Source organism: Echinops telfairi, unplaced genomic scaffold (assembly GCF_000313985.2).
Source record: "Echinops telfairi isolate 266 unplaced genomic scaffold, ASM31398v2 ScPeMD7_7469;HRSCAF=8507_1, whole genome shotgun sequence".
Lineage (NCBI taxonomy): Eukaryota > Metazoa > Chordata > Mammalia > Afrosoricida > Tenrecidae > Echinops > Echinops telfairi.
In genome coordinates, this window is record NW_022111373.1 from 13,280,726 (window position 1) to 13,302,823 (window position 22,098).

At 41.4% G+C, this 22,098-nt stretch overlaps 1 protein-coding gene across 1 annotated transcript in view; it reads right to left on the reverse strand.

The window, feature by feature from the left end:
• Positions 1-22,098, reverse strand: part of CCDC192 (coiled-coil domain containing 192) — a 225,461-nt gene that overhangs the window by 156,080 nt on the left and 47,283 nt on the right. Inside the window, exons 3-4 of the mRNA XM_045285049.1 lie at positions 18,626-18,757; positions 17,285-17,341 (exon numbers count right to left, since the gene is read on the reverse strand). Coding sequence (XP_045140984.1) covers positions 17,285-17,341; positions 18,626-18,757 — 189 coding nt within the window. The remainder of the gene's footprint in view (positions 1-17,284; positions 17,342-18,625; positions 18,758-22,098) is intronic.

Genomic DNA, 22,098 nt, shown 5'->3' on the forward strand with positions numbered 1-22,098 from the left:
GGAAAAATGAGGAGCTGATACCAATAGCTCAAGTAGAAAGCAAATGTTTTGAGAATGCTTATGACAACATATATACAAATGTGCTTGACACATTTGGATGGATGTATGGATTGTGATAAGAATTGTATGAGCCCCCAATGAAATGATTTTATAAAAAATAAGTGAGTCTTTCTGTAGACCCAGTAAGGAAACACAAGGGAAGATTAAAAAAACTCATGGGAAATTGCCATCATCTTTCCATTCCATTTTTTCCTATGAACTTTTTGAAGCCCCCATATATATTTATTTTGAGGACAATAAGGACATTAAGAGTCAAATGTAATAAAGTGGAATCTGGTACTGAAAACGCACATGCGTTTAAACTGCTAGCTAAATGTCTAAGTATATACTGCAAATGGTGATCAGGATGGCAGAGTGGCAGCATCAATATTAATAATTTAATCGTCAACATTGGTAATAGTTTGCTATGTGCCAAGTGCTATTTTAAGCCTTGTACCTTCGTCAGCCTATTGAATCGGTATGAGAAAGAGTACCTGAGTGGTGCATACCATTAAGTGCTTGACTACTAGCCAAAGGTTGTACGAGAGCCTTGTCTGTTAGTTTATTGTACCTTGTTGGCTTCTATACTGCTGTGATGGTTGAAGCTATATCTTCAGTGTATTAAATCGTAACAGGATCACCCAAGGTGAACAGGCTTCAGTACAACTTCCAGAATAAGAACAGACTACGAAGAAGTCTGCTCACTTCTGAAAACATTATGAGTAGCAGCAGAACCCTCTGATCATACACAGGACTGAAAGATGGAACTGGCTGTCACTTTGAAGGATTAGACACAGCAAACCTCAAATGGAGCCTCAGTGAAAAAGAGGACGAGCACCCATGAGATGGATTGACACAGTGTCAGCAACATCGGACGCAAACAGAGCAACAGAAGTGAGGATGGTGCATGGCAGGGTAGTGTTTCATTCCATTGCGTAGAAGGTTGCTATTAGCCAACCCAACTCAACTGCACCGAACCACACAAAGTACAGAAGGACAGAGGAAGAATCGATGCATTTGAATGATGGTGCTGGCAAAGAATATTGAAAGACCATGGACTGCCAAAAGAACAAACAAATGTGTCTTGGCCGAAGTACAGCTAGAATGTTCCTTAGAAGCAAAGATGGAGAGATTTCATCTCACGTTCTTTGGATAGATTATCAGGAGAGACAAGTTCCTGAAAAGGACATCATGCTTGGTCGAGTGGAGGGGCAGCGAAAAAGAGGAAGATCTTCACATGTTGATTGACACAATGGTTGGCAATGATGAGCTAGAACCTAACGACAAGTGTGAGGATGCTTCTGAGCAGTGTTTTTTCTGTTGTACGTGGGGTCGTTAAAAGTCAGAGCTGATTTGATGGCACCTAACAATATCAACAGAGGTACCATGAAAAGATGGGCGTGGCCATAGGCTTTTGAAAGGCCATGACATTGAAACCCCCATGAAGCAGCACTGCTCTGCACACGAGGGGTTTCCAGAAGCCACCATTGTTTCCATGAGGACTAACAGCAGCCTATGTCATCTCCTTTAATTTGTAAAACAATCTTATTCAGGTAGGCTATATAACTATCATTTTATTATCATGCTATTGAATTTTCCAAAGACTCACATCAGATTCTGTTAAGCTTAGCATGGAAGAAGCTTAGTATGGAAGAAGTTTATCTTTTTTGTTGTTTCATTAATTTTTCAAATCATTTGGTTGTACTTACGTACAAGGCTTACTGTGTTCTATTCAGTGGTCTAAGAAATGTATAAAATATTATCTCATGTCATCCTTATGAATACCCCTTGAGCTAGACACATATATGACTTCAAAAAGTTCACGGAAAAATTCTATTATTTTTGAATTTAATTTTTCTACAAGCTTTTTGAAGCTGCCTCCTGTTGCCCCTTCTATTGCCCCTCAATCCATGAAATTAACATTCACTGATGCAATCTGGAGATCTGGAAAGTCTCAGGCTGGGAATCCTGGTCTCGGCAGCAGAAGAACTAAGGAATGTGCCAATGGAGGGAATGGAGTCTGGCGCTCTGAGAAGAAAAAGGAACTCGACAAACATAAAGGTAGGAAACCGAGTCATCCAAAATAGAGACAGCAAAGCATTGTGTGTTCTGAAGATGCCAGGAACTGTACTCCATTTGTATCCAAGTCCCATTGGTAAAAAGGTTTCAGGTAAGCTGGACAAGTGCTATACAGAGAAGAGAAATTGCCATAAATCTTCTGTGCAAGTTTCACTCACTCACGCCTTGTTATGGAGTTAATACTGACTCATAATGGGCCTCTAGGTCACAGCAGAACAGCCGCAGGAGCTTTCAGAGACGGAAGCTCTTTATGGGAGCAGAACGCCTCGCCCTTCTCTTTCTACCGGTGTTCAAGCTTAGTACTGTGTACACTGAGCCACAAGTCTTTGACTGCTCACAAGCCTGTGGGTCGTGAGCGCGGAGGAGAGGGAATGTTCATCACAATTGGGAAAATGTTCTTTTTAACCCCGTGCCCTTCGATCTTCAAACTCTCAGTATCATCACTTAGGGACCTGTGGTAACCAGAAGGAAGAGAGGCCCAACCTTCCTACCAAATGACTGAAGCCAATTTTCTGGCTAACTAACATTGACAAATAGGGTCTCAGTCAGATTAACAAGGATTGTTGAGCAAGCCATGGAGGGACATTACACGCTCGCTCACAGCTAAGGTGGATGGCAGTTGGGAGGTGCCTTCGAGTCCGTTCTGACCCCCGTAAGCACAACAGAAGGAAACACCCCCTGATCCTCAGCCATCAGCCCAAGTGTTGTTTGCTTAGCTGATATTTATGACATTACATTTATCTCATTTTATTCACCTTAATACTGCTAATAGAAATAAATCAAGTCAGGGAGACCTATAATCCATGATAAGGTAAATGATTTAAACAGTCTGCTCATGAAAACCCACGCTCTCTCCTTCTTGAGCACGTGGCTAGCCTCCCTTCCACAGCACTTGTTTCATGCAGCCTCAGGACCAAGCTGCAGCCCACGTCATAGAAACAGAAGCGAGGAGCATGCCTCCAGCGACGCCCCATTATCACACTGCTAACCACACACCTCCCGTCCCTTCTGGTCAACTGGATTTGAAAAGACCCCAACGTGCAATCCGTGATGATGACAGGGACTCCGTAAGTGACGGTCACCAAATGACCCTAAATCATAGAGGGAACGAACCCTGCCCGCAAAGGAGAATGCCCCAAATAAGCTGTTCCTTGTTAAAGCACAGAAATTCGGGCATCTATTTTTACAGCAGCTAGTGTGATCCTAATTAGATTAAGAATAACAATAACACACGCGAAACCAGTTGCCTCTGAATCCAGTCTGACTCATGACCACCGCACGTGTGCCAGCGTAGCCCTGTGTGCAACAGGGCTTTCAAGGCCCAGCCCGTTCAGAAGCAGGTGGCCAGACGGTTCCTTCAAGGCACCAATGGGGAACGTCTAACCTTTTGACTAGCAGTCTTCTGCTGAACCATTTCCCCACTTCACGAATTCGGTTTGAGTGGTTAGAAGAGCAACCACAAAACCAAACGAACTCCTCTCTCACCTACAATCCCCACACAAATCTTGAAAACACCATGGACCACCAAAAGAACAAACAAACCTATCTCGGAAGAAGAATGGTCAGCCGCTCCTGACAAAGGCCAGCATGCTTAGTAAAGTAGAGAGGAGGCGAGAAAAAGAAGATGCTGGACAAGACTGACACAGACAATGGCTGCAACAATAGGCTCTAACACAGGAACAACTGTGAGGATGTTGCAGGACAGGGCAGTGTTCTGTTCTGTTGTGCAGAGGGGTCCTATGAGTTGGAACCAACTCAATGACCTCTACTGCTAACAACCTCTTACAAATAGAACAGAGGTAAGACAATAGCAGCCTGAATGAAATGTATTACATTTAATATAAAAATAATTAGTGCTGACATTTAGGTGATTCCCAAATATTTTTGCTTGCCATACAGAGTATTTTATTTCAAATACTCAGTCAACATTCATAAATATGGAGAGTTCACATGAAAATTCAGAATTTCATCTTCTGGTGGCACAGGAGAGTAGATATTGGGCAGCTAACCTAACGGTCAGAGGTTCGAACTCACCAGATTCTCCAGGGGAGAAAGATGAGGGAGACTACCACCTCAGAGATTTATAGCCTCCACTGGACATCCCCTTACAGAAGGGTCTCGGGGAGGAGATGAGCCAGTCAGGGTGCGAAGTAGCAACAATGAAACATACAACTTTCCTCTAGTTCCTAAATGCTTCCTCCATCCCCCCCACCCCCACCCCACTGTCATGATCCGAATTCTACCTTGCAAGTCTGGTTGCACCAGAGGATGGATGTACACTGGTACAGATAGGAACTGGAAACACAGGGAATCCAGGGCGGATGATCCCTTCAGGACCAGTGGTGTGAGTGGCGATACTGGGAGCATCAAGGGAGGGTGGGTTGGAAAGGGGGAACCGATGACTAGGATCTACATGTGACCTCCTCCCTGGGGGACGGACAACAGAAATGTGGGTGAAGAGAGATGCTGGACAGGGCAAGATATGACAAAATAATAATTTATAAATTATCAAGGGTTCATGAGGGAGGGGGGAGTTGGGAGGGAGGGGGGAAAATGAGGACCTAATGCCAGGGGCTTAAGTGGAGAGCAAATGTTTTGAGAATGATGAGGGCAATGAATGTACAAATGTGCTTTACACAATTGATGTATGTATGGATTGTGATGAGAGTTGTATGAGCCCCTAATAAAACGAGTAAAAAAATAAGATTTATAGCCTCAGGAACCCTATAGCACAATCCTGCTCAGTTGGATGGAGTCTCTAAGAGTTGGACTATATGACAGCAGTTTTGATTTGTTTTGAATTGTACCCTCAAGACACACATGGCTGGTCTGGTCACCTTCTCTTCTCCACCTTCCTTGGATGCAGTTAAATCTGGCCTAATGGACTGTTATAGATAACAGGATTTAAATTTAACTATTAGTGTATTATATATACCCTTGGCTTCTTGATGGAAACTGCAGCCATATAAAAAACCATTACTGCATCTGAGGATCTAAAGTTATTTATTTATTCATTTCTCTTACTATGTCTCCCACTCCCTATATGAAATCTAATATAAAATTTCATTTCAGAATCCACTTACTAGAAAACATTGGTGAATCTCCCTCCTTCAAAACATTAAAAATGATATGTTTTATCAATTTCTTCTTCTCATGAGTCTATGGCTGTTGGGAAATTCCAGTCACCTCTTTGTCTCAAGTGTGCTATCTAAGAAGTCATGGCGGTTCCATTGCTTCCTCCTAATAGTGCTATTCCTCTTCAATATACATTTGTCTCATTTATGATTATTTATGTCCCTTAGAAAGTTCTAATATCTCATGTACATATGTCTAAAAGCCACTCTAGATCCTTTTGAAATTAAAAAGTATAAATAAATAAACATGACTAAATTAAGCATTGTAGTTAATTTTTTAATAGCAGTATGAGTTTATTTCAAGAGAAGAGCTGAAGTGTTACATTCATAGAACACCAGTCTATTCCTATTGATATATAAATTTTTAGTTGAGTTTATTTTTTTCTCTTTTGAAAATAGGATAAAAGCTTGAATGAATAATTCATTGGCATCTCTTCTGGGTAATCTGCTATAACTAGAGGGGCACGTTGAATTCACTGCTCTTGATTTTCAGAATATATGAAGTGAACATTGAATGGCACATACAGCTGAGCTAAACTGTCCCATTGATTTGTCCATTCAGCGCAGCATCTATTGAACACCGACTTTGTGTCAAAAACGATGCTATGTGTGAATAAAATTAAATCCCGGGACTTGGTAAAATCATATTAATTGAATGATTAAAACTCAAAGAGAGACCCTTAGTACATGCTATTAAACCACTCTGGAGGGAGGAGCAGGTTCTGCTGGATGAGCCAGGAGATGTTTGACACCTGAAAGAGATGTGTTCCAGATGAGCCAGTCCACGAGAGGGTATGTCCACCAGGGTTTACTCTGCAAATGGATGGAATCCAGAGGAATCCTTAGTGAATCGCAAGTCCTTAAACTAGCTCCATTGTCAGGGTTTACTGGCAGGAGCAGGGAAAGTATGCTTGGAGGTGAGGTTGCCCAAGTAAACGTAGCAGGGACCGCTAGTGGAGACTTTACTTGCTGGGTTTAAGGGTTAGTTACCGTGTTGTAGTTAATACACAGCCAGTGAAATTGCCTTTGTTCCTTTTAAATTTTTATTGTGGGGAAACATAGAAAAAACACTATGCATTTAAACCATTTTTACTGGGACAATTCAATGATGTTAATTGTTTTCAACATATTGTGTACACATGATTGGAATGCAATGACTGGCAATTAAAATTAACACTGCGGAGGACAAAGTGAACTAAATCCATGTCTACTCTCAGGAGGACATCATGGTTGATAACAGCTAGAACTTGACTGAAAGCAGAGAGTAACGGAAAGATGTTTCGTTGACCGCATAAAAGCATTCCATTGTGTGGATTATAACCAATTATGGATAACATTGCAAGGACTGATAATTCCAGGACATGTACTTCTGTTCATACAGAACCTGAGCATAGACCAAGAGGCATTCAACCAGAAGAAGATACTGCATAGTTCAAAATCAAGTAAGTGTGTGTGTGAAGAGTGTATCTTTTCAACCAGTTATTTAATCTCCACGCTGAGCAAATAATCCAAGAGGCTAGACTATACAAAAAAGAATGTAGCATCAAGGTTGGAGGAAGACTCATTCATTCTACCTGATCCGCCAAAGATGATCATGAAAACAGCAGTCAGGAATTCAAACAATGTACTGCCCTGGGCAAACCTGCTGCAAAAGATCTCTTTAAAGTGCTAAAACAAAACAAACTAAAATAAGACTAAAGATGTCATTTTGAAGACCCAGATGTTGTATTTTCAATTGCCTCGTAGGCGTCCTAAAGCTAGAAAATGGATCAAGATGACCAACGAAGAATCAAGGCCTTTGAATTATGTTAGTGAAGGATATTAAATATGTCAGACTGCCATAATTTGTCTTGGAAGAGATATAGTTAGAGCGAGAATGGGGAGACTTTTTCTCATACACTCTGGACATATCATCAGGAGGGACTACTTTCTGGAGATGAACCTCATCCTCAGTAAAGCAGAGGGTCCGTGAATAAAGGAAGGCCCCCGAGGAGGTGCATTGACTCAGTGGCAGCAAGAACATAGGGGTCATTCTGAGGACGGCCCAGGACCCGGCTGGTTTGATTCTGTTGTGCATAGGGTTAGTGAGTTGGAAGCAACTTCATGGCACCCAACAACAAACACAAATCTTCAAGAAGTTTATTATCTAATAGAGGATACAGGCAGAGAAACCAACTGCTGTATTGCAAGGACACAGTTCTCTAAAAGGAGATATATATATATGACAGGAAATAATTTTGGGTCTTTGATCAATCAACTTCCTATTATTCCCTATGAAATAAACAGGTAGATAATATATGAGATAGACTTTAAAACTATTTACTATAACCTGTAACCTGTAAACTATTTACTATTTACTATAACCTGTAAACATTTTAGTTACTATCAAACATAACTTAATCTTGGAATAGCTATTAACTATTAACAAACTTTTTGAATACTGGGCACTTTGCTAGCTGCTTCATGTGTATTATTTATCTCACTTCACCATTTATGTAAACTTCAAAATTCCCCCTTGAGATTAAGTAATATTATTACCTTCTTTGAATAAATAAGAGGCAAGGAGAAGTTAAATCACCGTCCTGAGGTCATAGGGTGGGGGAACTAAGATCTAAACCCTAATCACAAGGCCTTGGTCTCTGTGTTAGGCAAGGTTCTCTATAGAAACAAAAACGGGACACTTATGATTATATATATATTGATAGGCTTATACAGTGAGAAGATATATAACAGCTAATTAGTCCTAACAGTAGTACAAAGGGCTCAATTCAACTCACTTCCATGGAACAGTTGATATACTGGAAGTCCTTCAACTCACATGGGCTGCCAGGTCCAAGGTCAAGGAAGCAGACAGTGCAGTCTTTCCTTGGGCAAGGCATGCAGAGTCTGCCCACAGGAAGCAAATGGCAGGATGGATCAGCAACAGTCAGTAGCTTGGGAGATTAGAGAAGCAGACCTGGGTGGGATAGCAAACCCTAGCAAAGCAAGGCGACAGGATCCACCAGCCTCAAACTCAAGTGATGTACACACCAGGAGCGTGGTGAAGCAGGTCTCACGGGAGCCTCAAGCTCTAGTGACACAACATGATCCATGGGTTGGGTTGGCCGATGGGTAGTGTAGCACACAGATTGAGGCAGAGAACTGGCTAAAACAACAGCACATTGGCCCAAACACCAGAGATCAAGAGTGATGGCAGGACTGGCAGAGCCATCTATCTCTTTGCCCTCCTCAAACTCAAACTGTGACGTGATTAATCCCACATGTTCCTATTGACCAGCTTGGCACAATAAACCCAACTACCACAGTCTCCATCATTTGCTTTATCTCTGGCAGCAGGACCTTTTAAAGCCCCTCGTGATTTACTATATCAAGAGCTCCTCTCTTTCCTCTCTATAATGGAAAGGTATGCCGCTCATTTATCTTAAAGTTATTAGAAAAAACAAAGACTAAAACCAAGATTTCTATTTGAGTCTTGTGATTGTATAAGGTAAAACTTGTGAGAGCATTAGTGACTGGACGTTCATGTAGGTTAGCTCAAGATTGAAAAGAGAGAGAAGTTTCTTACCCTCCTACATGATTCCCAGCTGGTTTTTCTATGAGGTGGTCAACGTCGTAAAAATGATCTGTACTGAAATATTCCAACTTATAAACCTACATATTTCTTTTGTGGGGTGTTGGCATGAGAATCCCAAGCTTATCATGTAAGGTGTTGAAATACATTTTTAAAGAAATGCATAGTAACCTAAGCAATATTTATAATTTAATTAGATTATACTGTGTCCAACTAGGTGGCTAAACAAAGATCAAGTGCATGCAACAGTTCTTCAGCAGGTGGGGTGGTAGGAGTTAACTCTGGGTGCTTTGTTCAGCCAAAACTTACTCATCATCCATAGGAAATGAGGAAACTCACATTTTATCAGGGAAAGGAAAATGAGCCCGTTGGGTGTCTGCCAGCATCGAGGCTGACGTGATATAATGGATCAAACTTGTACCTTTGGTCCAGACCCCTCAATTTATCATCACTGAATACTCCCACAATAAGTTGTTGTGCCTTGGGTTTTGAGGTTTTAAAAAAAAAAGGTAAATATAATTAAATGATATCTTTAATGAGACCTTCAAATTATTATTTAGAATATTGCCTCCTCTACCTGCAGAGATTAGTTATGTAATCACTTGTCAGTGTGTGTGTGTGTGTGTGTGAGATGAATCACTATTTTGGAGAGTACAGTCTCTAAGTGATAAGCAATCTTCTGGAGTGAAATAAGTATGCACACCCTTTCCCCTTCTGACAGAGAGGGGAAGAACAGCCACAACAATCACCACTGGAATTTGAGAGCCTGTATGGTTCTCTGATTTTTAACATTTGAACCTGTGACAGTTGATGCATGGAAAAACTACACAAAGGATTACATGCGGGACCAAATAATGATCCCTTCTACACAATCCAGCCAAAAAAGGTGGGATGCAGAGACAGGTTAATTATAATATAATCAGCACATGGAATAAGAGTATTTCCGAGATTTATGCCACATGCTACCATTCAGCACAACCTGGTTCTGTGCATACGCATTGAGGAATTTTCCACTGGGATGGATACATCTGGTTCCCAAAGAATGGCCCACGAGGAAGGAATTTTTCCATTCCTCATTGGGTCCAGGTAGGCTCTATTTGTCTATTAGGACCCACTGCCACAGTCTCTGGAGATGATGAACTCTTCCAGGAGTTTGTTGGGTACAGCAAAGTTGAAAGCTTGTAAAAACGAATTGAGACAGCTGGCATGTGTGCACTGGAATACATCTGCGGCAAACAAAAATCTGAGTTGAAAGTGAAATCAAATGATAGGAAGAGGATCGCAGTCAGGACTTCGAGCCTTCGCTTGGCCACATACCAGTGATGGGCTGAGCGTGAGGCACTCAGTGTCTCTGACTTGCCTTTTTCATCTGCTGGGGGAGGAGTAATATCAGCGTCAGAGGATTATTGTGAAAAACTAGTGGCCCTGTGGGCATGGAAGCATTTAGGAAACTGTAAGCTGTTATCAAACACAAAGGTATTATTAAGTATTACCACTTTACAGTAGGATTATTCATGGCTATTTTCAAAAGATGGAGTGCTCATAAGGAAATGACTGCAATGTAGAGAAGAAAGCAGAGAGACTCTTCCCGCTCTACCTGCCTAACACCTTCATAAACACGTGCCTTGTGCTGCGATCGCAGTTGCTATGCTAAGAATCAGGTCTTGAGCTATGCCCCAGAGATAGGAGCATGGAACTGGAGAGGCTGACTACCATAAGTGAGATCCTCGCCAGAGGCAATGAGTCTATGAGACTGGAGAGCCCATTGTGCTGCAAAGTGGTAGTGGTAGAGCAGGAGTTTAGGAACGTTTATTAGACTGTGCAGGGCTTCTCAGTTGTTAGGAATCACCTTGAGGACTTAAAATATATATATTTAAGTCTCACCTCCTGGAATGTCTGCTTCAGTAGAAATGGGATGAGGACTGCAAAGAAATGAATGCCTAGCTATTGGCTGGCTCCTAGAATTGACAGGAGCTGGTCTCGGAAATCGACAAGATGAGGGCAGTTCTGGTCCCGGCTGCACGAACTCCTTCACCACACTCTCTGTGTGGCCTCACTCACAGAATGCAGTGCCTCCAACGCTTCCTCCTTCCTGGTTTCACTTGCTTCAGTGTTCCGGGAGAAAGAGCTTAGTAAAGTCCTGGCACATGCCCCCCTAGGAGGCACTGGGATGCTTTGAGATGCAGTTTCTTCAAGGTTGTACATAATGGCAAACACAAACCAAACACCAACAAAACAACAACCTGTGTTCTTAAAAACCAACCAATGGAGAGTCTATAACTCTCAGGGGTTACATTCCGCACTTGAACTAAATTGGGTGCCCTTTTAGACTCTTAATTGAGAAAGAAAAATGGCAAATTATAGCTCCTTTAGAGAAGGAAAGTAAGACGCTACACCAAAGCTGTGGGAGAATCATAGCATGAGTGTTAATGGTAACTCCTTCAGTCTTCTGTTCTTGACCTTGAGCTTTAGGGCAATTATTTCCTGGTCTTAGTGTGTTCTTAGGGACTATGGTTCAGGAGCTTTGGATAAGGCCATCCTTAATTATCCTGCTTCTGGAAGTATATTATACAATTCATTGGAAGCAATTCTTCTGGGTTTTATGTTAATTTACTAGATTACTGTGTTCTGTGGGTGCAATGGTTAAGCAGCCCCACTGCTAACTGAAAGGTTCTTGATTTCAAACCACCCAGCGATTTTGCAGGAACCCTGGTGGTGGCGTGGCTAGGAGTCAGGCTGCCAACTACAACATTTGCAGTTCTAAACAACCAGCCACTCTATAGAGTAAACCAGGGCTTTCCACTTCCTTAAAGAGTTAGTCTCAGAAATGCACAGGGGCAATTCTACCCAGTCCTACAGGATCCCTATGAATTGACTTAATGACAGTGAAATTCGATTCTTCGGAGTGACTTTGTGGGGGAAAAAGCTAGTGATCGGCTCGGTAATGATCAAAGCCTAGAAAGCTGCCCTTGGGGCAGGGGTAGCTTTAGTCTGTCATGTAAGACACCTAACAACAGCACTAGTTTGCAATGAAATATTTCAAACAAACCAGCCAGTGTAGGAAAGAAGGTAATGCTGCAATGCCTATCATTTAGCCACCTAGATTTCTACTCTGTAAATCATCTTATAAAATATTATAGAACTTTTGACCCTATCAGGGTCAGGGGAGAAGCTAGACATCAAGAGATGAGATGCCCGCTGGGATGGATGGAGGTAATGGACAGTGGACTGCTGTGGACTGCTGCCAATAAGTGAGTGGATGCATGAGGCAAAGGTACTGGGACCTACAAATAATAAAAATAGTCAAGAAGTGCATTTGATGGTTTGAAGACTTTGTTTTAAAGAAGAGAGTCTTCCTTAAGATGCAGAGCCCTGACTCGAATTGACCACACAAGAATAATTATCTTTGTGTAAATATAAGCATTCACTTCAAATATGTGTCTTGTTCTGTGTAGGTTTCTTAAAAGATAGCGAATCATATGGGAGGGATTGATTCAAACGCCAGGGACAGATTAGCCCTGTGGGTGGCTCAGCCTGGTAGTGCCCATGTGCAATGGGAGGGGAACCTTAAGTAATCTATTCAAGGCATCAGCTGTGAGTAGGGAGTAAAGTTACTGGTATGAGATTTTAATCTTGAACATAGCAGACGACGCCCTCCACATTTTTAAGACTTGTATGCCCTCTCCATTTCATAATCATCAAGTTAATTATACACCAATATGGTTCAGCTATTGGGCTGTGGAGAATGGAACTCACTAGATCCTTGGTTGCTCATTTTTATGGTAAGATTATAGCTTCCTTTCAACACCCTTCTTAGCCTGAAGAGCACAATTGTGCCTTCTTCCTCTGTCGTGAGGCTGTCTGCTCCCATGAAGATCTGTGGCCTCAGGAATCTTACTTAGGGCCACTGTCAGTCAGAACTGACTCGATGGCAGTGATGATCATGTCTTAAGTACAGAACGGAAGCAGCAGATACAGAAACACATTCTTCATGCAGCTTTCTTAGCATCTAGTGGGGATGTCAATAATATATCTTATATGTTGGGTTAACAACCTCACGATGAGTAGGTTGAAACCACCAGCCATTCTGAGGGAGACAGATCAGGTCTTGTACTCCTGTGAAATGTTACAGCCTCAGAAACTCACAGGCCAGTTTTACCCTGATCCGGAGGGTCACTTGAACCTGAGGATGAAAGAGGTACTTGATTCCTGCTCTGAGTCTGACAAGAGTAAGAATTGTTTGGCTGAACAGAGAGGAAAGGACATTCCAGGCCAAGAGAACAGTGTGAGCAAGGTTACAAGGCATCCCAAAGTAATAGTGGTATAAAGAAACACTCATAGCTCCAGTTCACTATGAGACAGCGTGGTCAGGAGGAGGGAAAGAGGGACTGTACTCTCATCCAGGCTGGATGCAGGAAAGAAAACCACCATGGCTGAGAGCAGAGAACACCAGAAAGATGTTTACTTGCTGTTTATTGGGTACACAAAGGTATTTGACTATGTGGAGCATAGATAACAAACCATAGATAACATTCAGAAGAATGAGGATTCCAGAACACTTCATTGCCCCCATGGGGAACATTTATATGAACCAATAAAATACGAAAATACTGTGTGGTTCAAAATCAAGAAAGTTTTGTGTTGGGGCTAAGTGCTTTCACCAGCTGTATTCAATTGGCTGACTGGACAAATACTCTGAGAAATGAATATATGAAGAAGAATGTGGCCCTTAGGATTGGATGAAGGTTTATTAACAACCTGTCATATGCAGGTGACAAAATCTTCCTTGTCAAATTTAAGGAGGACTTGAGGCACCTACTGGTGAACATCAAAGACTACAGTCTTCAGTGTGGATTACAAATCAATGCAAAGTAAACCCAAATCTTCCCAACTGGAGCAATAGGTAACATCACGATAAATGGAGAAAAGGTTGATGCTGTCAGGGGCTTTATTTTGCTGGGATCCACAATCACTGATGGTGGAACCAACAGTCAAGAAACCAAATGAAGTGTTGCATTTAGCACATCTGCTGCACAAGCTCTTTATAAGTGTTGAAGAACAAGGTGCTTAAGGTGTTGTCGCCTCAGGCACACCTGACTTAAACTAAGGCACTTTCCGTGGTCTCACGGGCATGTGAAAGTCAGAGAATGAATGAAGAAGACTGCGGAAGAATTGATGCATTCGATTTATGGCCTTAGGATCCGATGTTGAAAATATGATGCATTGCCAGAAGAAGAAATGAAATCTGTCTTGGAATAAGCATGGTTAGAAAGCTCAGTGGAAGCAAGGATGGTGGGATTTTGTCTCCTGCCCTTTGAACATGTTGTCCGAACAGACCAGTGCCTGCAGAAGGACATCATACCTGGCCGCCACAGTGAAAAAGAGGAGGACCTTCCGTGAGCTGGACGCACATGGCAGCTGCGGAGACGAGCACACACACAACAGCAATTGTGAGAATGGCGCAGCATTCCATTCTGTTGTTGAGTTGGCGTCACCTGACTGCCACATAGCAACTCCCATGGAAAAGTAAAGCAGTGTTAGGTTTAGCCAGGCACTTTGAATGTCACTCATGCCTCCTCACAACATGATAGGTGTTTTCAAGTACACAATCCAGGGCGAATGTGATGACTACTGCCTCCTCTTCTTCAGTGCCTCTCCTGCCCCCACCCCAAACACCCAGATGCAGTACTCTTTACTTTTCCAGAAGCATCCTCATCCCTCCTCGCTCTATGCCAGCCCTCCCGCCTCCCTGGCTGGATCCCCTCCTTGGTCTTCTCTGCTGCTCCACTGGAGTTCATCCTCCCGGAGACAGGTCTCTTTTGGCTTTGTTTGGTTTTCTTCCCTCACCTACAAGCCTGTACACACGATTCTCGTGTTTTCTCCTCTGCAAAAGAGGGTATGGTGTCAAAGCCAAGTGGGCTACTTTGTAATGGGAAGGCAGTGAACCCACATATGCTAATAATTTTGACTTGGTCACAATAACTACATAAAAGATAGCTAGAAAGAGCTAGGAAAGCAGTAGAGGGACAGGAACAGAGGACATAGAAGTGGGGTGACAGAGAAACATACGGCCTGACAATTAATAGTATGCTGATGGAAGGAAAAAGGAATAAGATTTAAAAACAGCTTTATAGTTTGAGTCTAGAATTAACAACAGTAGTGTATATTCATCATGGCAGAGGAGGATGCTTGAGATTGGGAGCAGAAGATAATAAAGTTGACAATGTATACAACTATACAACTGAGCTGAGGTGTTAGCAAGATATTAAGTTCTCATGTAGCAAGAACACTCCTTCAGCTCCAGGCAATATGGCAGTAATCTCTAAACCAATGTGCTGTCAAACACTTAATGGTCAAGCCCCTTTGGGAAACACCGTATGATGGCCCTCTCTTAAAAACTGGTTATGTAAGTCCTGCAGTTAAAAAAAAAGCCCTCCCTACTTTTAAGTCTTTCAGATAGCCTATTAGCATCATACAGGGTGTCTCCTTTTCCCCCAAGGAATAATATTTTAAGAAATACTCATTGAAGCACCAAAGAGCTTTAATTAGGAATGATTAAGATAGAAAGAAATTGGCGGGGGTGGAAGGGGCTGTTTATTTGTATGGAAGTGAGAGTTGAAGCATTCTGAATTGATGAATCATGAAGAGTGAATTGAGAGGGAAAAGAAGATTGAAGTTATACCTTTATAACCACTATTTTGTCACCTCAAATAGCCTAGGGAGATTATAATTTGGAAAGGCAGCAAATGGTGATTTTTAAAAGGCAGCACCAGCATCAATGGTTTTAAAGTCAAACGTGATCCTGTACAAGTGACAAAACCTCTTTATGACTCAGTTTTCTCATCTGAAAAGTTGTGTTCACCGTGTTGTGTTATAGCGAGATTAAAACATTTTTTTACAGTATGATGAGCCTACCAAATAGTAGACATATATCCATTCTTGATAAGTACCCTTATAAATATTTGTCTCACTTTGTTTTTTGCTTGAAGAGCTGAAGCAAAGCCTTGATGATTGCACATGAACATGTAGCAGCTGAACCTTACAACCTGCACGTTGAACAAACACATAGCCTGAGAAGTCTCAGCCATGGGTATCAGTACTTGAATCAGATAAGTCTGAGACACGAATATCATGATACAGGAAAAGAAGCCATAGAAGCACAGCATGGAAGATGACAGACACTACAAGAATGTTCTAAGATAACCCGTGACTCCTTCCAGTTCCATCACTTTTTCATGCAGAAGCACGAGAAGCTCCTATCAGCAAGCCTGTGAACACCTCTGCGTTCAAATATTGTTGAGCTAAGGACTCCCTGTGAGTATGACTGTGGATGCCACTCTGGCAGGAGGGGACACCATCTGACGATACAGCATCCTCGGGAGAACACTGAGTGTATGAGATGCAGTGCTGTCTGAACTGTCACATCGCAAATACAGGCCTTAGTCATTTCCCTCATGGATTCAATCAGCATACAATGCCCAATGCATTTGGATAATCAGCTCACTTCAACCCCTAAAGGGATCGTCACCAACATTCATTATTGTTTAGAATCTATTCAGCAGATCTTCGAAATGGCTACCTTGTAGGACTTCTGTCTGCCCAAAGAAGATGGAGTTGATCAAATGGTCCTTTGAACATGACTGCCAGTAATTTTAATTCGGCTGTCCTCATGGCAGCCTAGATGTAGAAGAAGATGACGAAAATTAGGGAAAGCAAGTCTTTGACGGTAGGCTAAAGGTCTCCTGAATTTTTAGATTTTTGTGAAGGAACGATGTCAAGGAAATAAGGGAACCACGACAAACATGTTCATTAGTTTTTCTCTGAGCAAAAATGGGTTACTAGACTCAAGCACGAACAAAATTATCCCTAGAAATGCAGGAGGTATCCATTAGGGAAGCCCTTGCAGCAGAATTTGAACAATAATTGCTTTATATGGTCACTTGCAGATTCATATCTGTAAAACAATGCTGCTCAAAGTGCAGCATCAAACTGCCAGCATCAGTGCCTGGATCGAACATCACCAAGGAAAGGAAATTCTGAAGTCCCACCCAGGCACTAGGAAACAGGATCTTTGGGTAATTTGTACACTTTGAGTAGAACTGCTTTAGATCTGTATTCTGAGTCTATGAATGCCCACTCATGCTCTAAACTCTCCTGGTTCTCTTGCTCTCTCTCTCTTTTGTTTGCTTGTTTTTGACCCATAGTTTATAGTTCTTTGTACTGCTATTGCCTGATTAAACTATCGAGTTATAGATTTCATCTAAATTTTATAATATTTATCATTGTTACCAATCAGAATTCTATTGATAGAAAGCACCTTTGTTGAAGCAGTAAAATTATAGGTTTCTACTTCATCTGACTTAGTTTGTAGCAAATACCTCTAACATAAATTCTGGTCGACCTCTGTCCACTTTGATAATGACGATAAGTAAAAGGATGAGAAAAGATGAAGAACGCTTACATAGGCCATGAGTTGTTCCTGGGATGCTTTCACTTCAGCTTGTAATTTCTCAATGTACTGAAAAGTGGAAAATGAGGAAACAACGTGCATTACTGTTCCATATTCAATGTATACCAGATAGAAATTATATATACCTTCACATAAAAACATGCATACACTTCAAAGGTAGATATAAAGTCATTTGGGTTTGTGATAGGTAGGTTTATTGTGCCAACCTGGCCAATAGGAACATGTGGGATTAATAAGGTCACAGTTTGATTGGAGGGCAAAGAGTGAAGTGGCTGGGCAAGGCCCGCCCCTCTCTCTCTTGCTCTCCGGTGTTCGGACCAGTGTGTGGCTGCTTTAGCTAGTTCTCTGCCTCAACTTGTGAACTACACTGCCTGTAGGACTGCCAACCTGTGGACCGTGTTGTGTCACTAGTGTTTGAGTTTCCTTCAAGACCTGCTTCGCCATGCCGCTGGTGTATACATCACTTGAGCTTGAGGCTGGTGGATCATGTTGTCTTGCATTTCTTGAGTTCAATATCCCATCCGGGTCGGCTTGACCAAGCTCCTGAGCTGCTGATTGTTGGTGACTCACCCTGCTGTTTACTGCCTGGGGCCAAACTGCCTGCATTTGCCCAAGGGAAGACTTAGCTGTCTTCTTCCTTGACCTTGGACCCAGCAGTCCTCATGAGTTGAAGAACTTCCAGTATATTAACTGTTCCACAGAGGTGAGTTGAAATGAGCCCTCTGTACTGCTGTGTGGACTAATTAGCTGTTATATTCCTTCATGCAGTATATATCTAAATCTATCTCTATCTATCTGTCTATCTATCTATCTATCTATCTATCTATCTATCTATCTATCTATCTATCATCTATCTAGTCATAAGTGTCCTGGTTCTGTTTCTCTAGAGAAACCTGCTTAACAAATAAATAATTGTCCAGAGAGTAATAAGTGATTTATTTCTTAATTCAATTAAGTAACTAACTAAAAGTAGCCTGGCAAATTTTATGATCCACTTGGTATATTACACTAAAAGAACTATTCCTTAATTAGCTTCATCTTTGAATATGATGAAACAATTATATCATCAATAGTGGATGTACATGTAATATTTAGTTAATACTGCTTAAAAGGATATCTATCAAATGAATTTTAAAAAGCAGCAAAACTGATTTTATATGTAACTAGCTCCCCAAAAATAAAAATACCCATAGCAGAATAAAAATATTATCACTTACCACCTTGAACTTAAATATGAATATCTAATCCAACCAGAAATGTCTCAGCAAAATTTCCAGTTTCAATAAATTTAGATAATGTTTAAAAGAAAGGATTTCTTTCTCCCCAACATACCTGGTTTTTGGCAAGAACAATTTTCTCATATGGCTCCCCACTGCCTGCTGTGTGGTCAGAAGCTTCTAGTTTTTCCTCCAGCTGGGAAACATGTTCAAGCAGCTTTGATTTTGTTCCTTCAGAAGCTACAAGCTAAAGGGATTTTTGTGTTAGAAGATGTAAGTGTAGTGTTTTTGAAAGCTTCTTTTACAAGTCCAACTTAAAAATGAATTAACTTCCACTAATCATCTCTCCCATATGAAAATAGCTTCTGGCACATTTCTTAAAGATGATAAATGAATAGACTACAAAGAGTCAAATAATGTCCAGCTTATTTATTTTTAATTACTAAGCTCTTTCTGGGCCAGGGACAAGACCACATGCACAGTTACAACAGGCAGAGTGATTTCTAGTGCGAAGACTTCAACTCTCACCTTCTTTGTGTTTCAAGGCCGCACCTTACTTGTGCAGCTGAGTCAGCAAACCTAGACTGTGGTCCCCCGGGGTTGAAACCTGACTCTTGGAGAGCGACTGCTCTCTAGAAAGAGCAAGAACTCTGATTCCTTTGAATGTTTACCACATATGCAGCAGGGTGGATAGAGCTGGAGGGGAGACCAGGAATTTTAAGTTGAAATCTGATTAAAGGAAGAGCTATGCTTTGTCTAGGGTGGCCTTGTCTTTGTTTTACTGCTGTGGGTTCCCGAGAGGAAAGGGGTAGTTTGATCGTCCCTGGACCCTTTAGCTCCCTTGGAGCGTCCTTGAGCCAGTTTTTCTTTCATTTTTCTTTTCATCATAAAGCTTATTATGCTTCATCTCCACTGCTCAGCAGTAATTCTGAAAGAGTCCCTGAAAAGGAGCACACAGCTTTATATTCACTTCAGCTCCCAGAGCATCCTCTGGGGCCTGGGTTGTCTCTATCATTTCTCACCACCCCAAGTACTGTTGCAAAGCAAATGGTTTCCTCCTGTCAAGAACAGAGTGATTTTTGTCTTCTTTTATAACTGACAAAAAGCTAATTTGCATAATATATAAAAATGTTTACATGTGTTTTGAAAAATCAATTCAAAATTCAAGAAATATGATAAAAATGTAAAATAAATGGTCAATTGCATTAGTAATCGCAAGGATGCTAAGTATGAGGAGTACATACATTTTTTAATCATTGATTTTGTAACTGTTTCTAAGGATGTGTAAAACTACCATACTAATTATAAAGAACTTCCAACAATTGCATGTCTGGAATTTTTTCTCCTCTTCAAAACATACACCACTTGGAAAATATAGACCAAGATGGTCATATTGCTTAAAATAAAATAAAAAAACTAGAAATAACCTAAAACCATATCTAAAATGTAGTAAGATATTGACTGGGAAATAATGAATTAATATCAATGGTTGTAAATATGTGTAAGATGGCCTGATATACAATTAGTCTGGATAAAATCAAATTAGAAAGCAATTTGTATGTTAGAATCTGTTTTTTAAGTAATACAATGTTAATGTCTGCATACTAATGTTAGAAATCATACTCTTACAATCTTAAAACCAGTATGAACTGGTAACCATGAAGTCAAGCTGCCATTTTGGTTTGCTTTCTTCCTGCCACCATGGCAAACTTCAAAGAAAATCCTTCTCTGTGTCTGGGAGAATTTTCTTCCAAAAACATTCTCTGCTAACCTGGCCCTTTCTGTTCTCATGCCCACCCTGACCAGCAACCCATCCAGGCACCATTTGATAGTCTTTCTAAAATAAAATATTTACCACCAATTGTTTGCTGGACTCTTTTATTCGCTCAATAAAAAAGCCCCACACTAAATCCACTGCCATCGAACCAATTCTCTTAGTGATGCTATATAGTGTTTCTGAGACGGTGACTCTCTCTAGGAGCAAAGATCCTCATTTTTCTCCTGAGGAGCAAATGGTAGGTTTGAACCACTAACATTGCAGTCAGTAGCCCAACATGCCTGACCCATGGAACTACTTAGATATTACTTCATTTGTTAAAGAATGACAAGCAATTATTTTATGTGAGACTGGAGAAGGATATTAAATGTACCACGTACTGCCCAAACAACAAACAAATCTGTCTTGGAAGAAGTTTAGTCTGAGTGCTTCTTAAAAGCCGAGTTAGCCAGTATGCTCCCTGGAAACAATGATAGAAAGCGTTCATGTCAAGGACTTTGGCTATGTCAGGAGGGACCAGTGCCTGCAGAACGACATCATGCTTGGTAGAGGAGCAGCCAAAGAGAACTCTGTAATGAGACGGATTGATACGGTGGCTGTAACAATGGACTCAAACATAGCAACACGTGGGAGTGGGTCACAGCACTGGACAGTGTTCCCTTTCCTGTACATAGGGTTGCTATGAGTCAGAAGCACCTCCGCCTGATGGCACCTAGAGATTGAGATATGACAGTGAAAATAATGCTGTTCATATCTTCAAACCCCCTCAAGGTGATTCAAAACCAACTACTACACCATAGAAGGAACCTTGGTGGTGTTATGGATTAGGCTTTAGACCAACTGTGAGGTCAGCAGTTCAAACCCCCAAGCTGCTGTGAGGTAGGAAAATAGGCTCTCTGCTCCCATAAAGATGTACAATCTCAGAAACGCTGCGTAGGGTCCCATGAGTTGGAATCGAGTAGGGTTTGGTCTTTGGTATGCACTCAAGCTTCAAACTCACTGCCATGGAGTCAATTCCAATTCAGAATTGCCGTAGAGCAGTGGTTCACAACCTTCCTAATGCCGCCACCCTTTCATACAGTTCCTCATGTTGTGGTGACCCCACATGTGGGCATATCTGCACGGGGGCAGACTGTCTGCAGACGGATAGAGGAGTGGTGTCTCGGTTCCTAAAACCATGGGAAATATGGTCTTAGGCAACTCCTGTGAAAAGGTCATTTGACCCCCAAAGGGGTTGCGACCCACAGGTTGAGAACCGCTGCGCTATAGGAAGAGGATGAACTGCCCCTGTGGGTTTCCAAGACTGTAACTCACTACAGGAGTAGAAAGCCTGTCTTTCAGACAGAGTGGCTGATGGCTTTGAACTGCTGACCTTGCAGTTAGCAGCCCAACACATAACTGCTATGTAACACGGCTTTTTGTATTGCACAATATAAAAATATGTGAATAAGTAGATCATAATTACATAATTCTGAAATTCACTAGTAACTTACTATGTGTGGATCAGGCATTCTGAAGCATTTTATTTTTCACAGTAATTTCGCTATCCAAATTTATTTCCAAATCACCATAAGAAGATCAGGTATTATTATCCTAATTTTGTACATAAGGAAATTGAGGCTCAGTGAAGAAATTTATGTTCAACAAAGTTATGTACTACGCTTAAGGATATAACGAGTAGTTGTTAGAACACATGCTGTCAGAGGTAAATATCAAGTTTATTTTCCTAAACTTAGACCACATCGTAGCTCCAGAAGGGGACCCTGATACTGATGATAATTTCATTGCCTGTGGTGCTGGTTGGTTCGGGA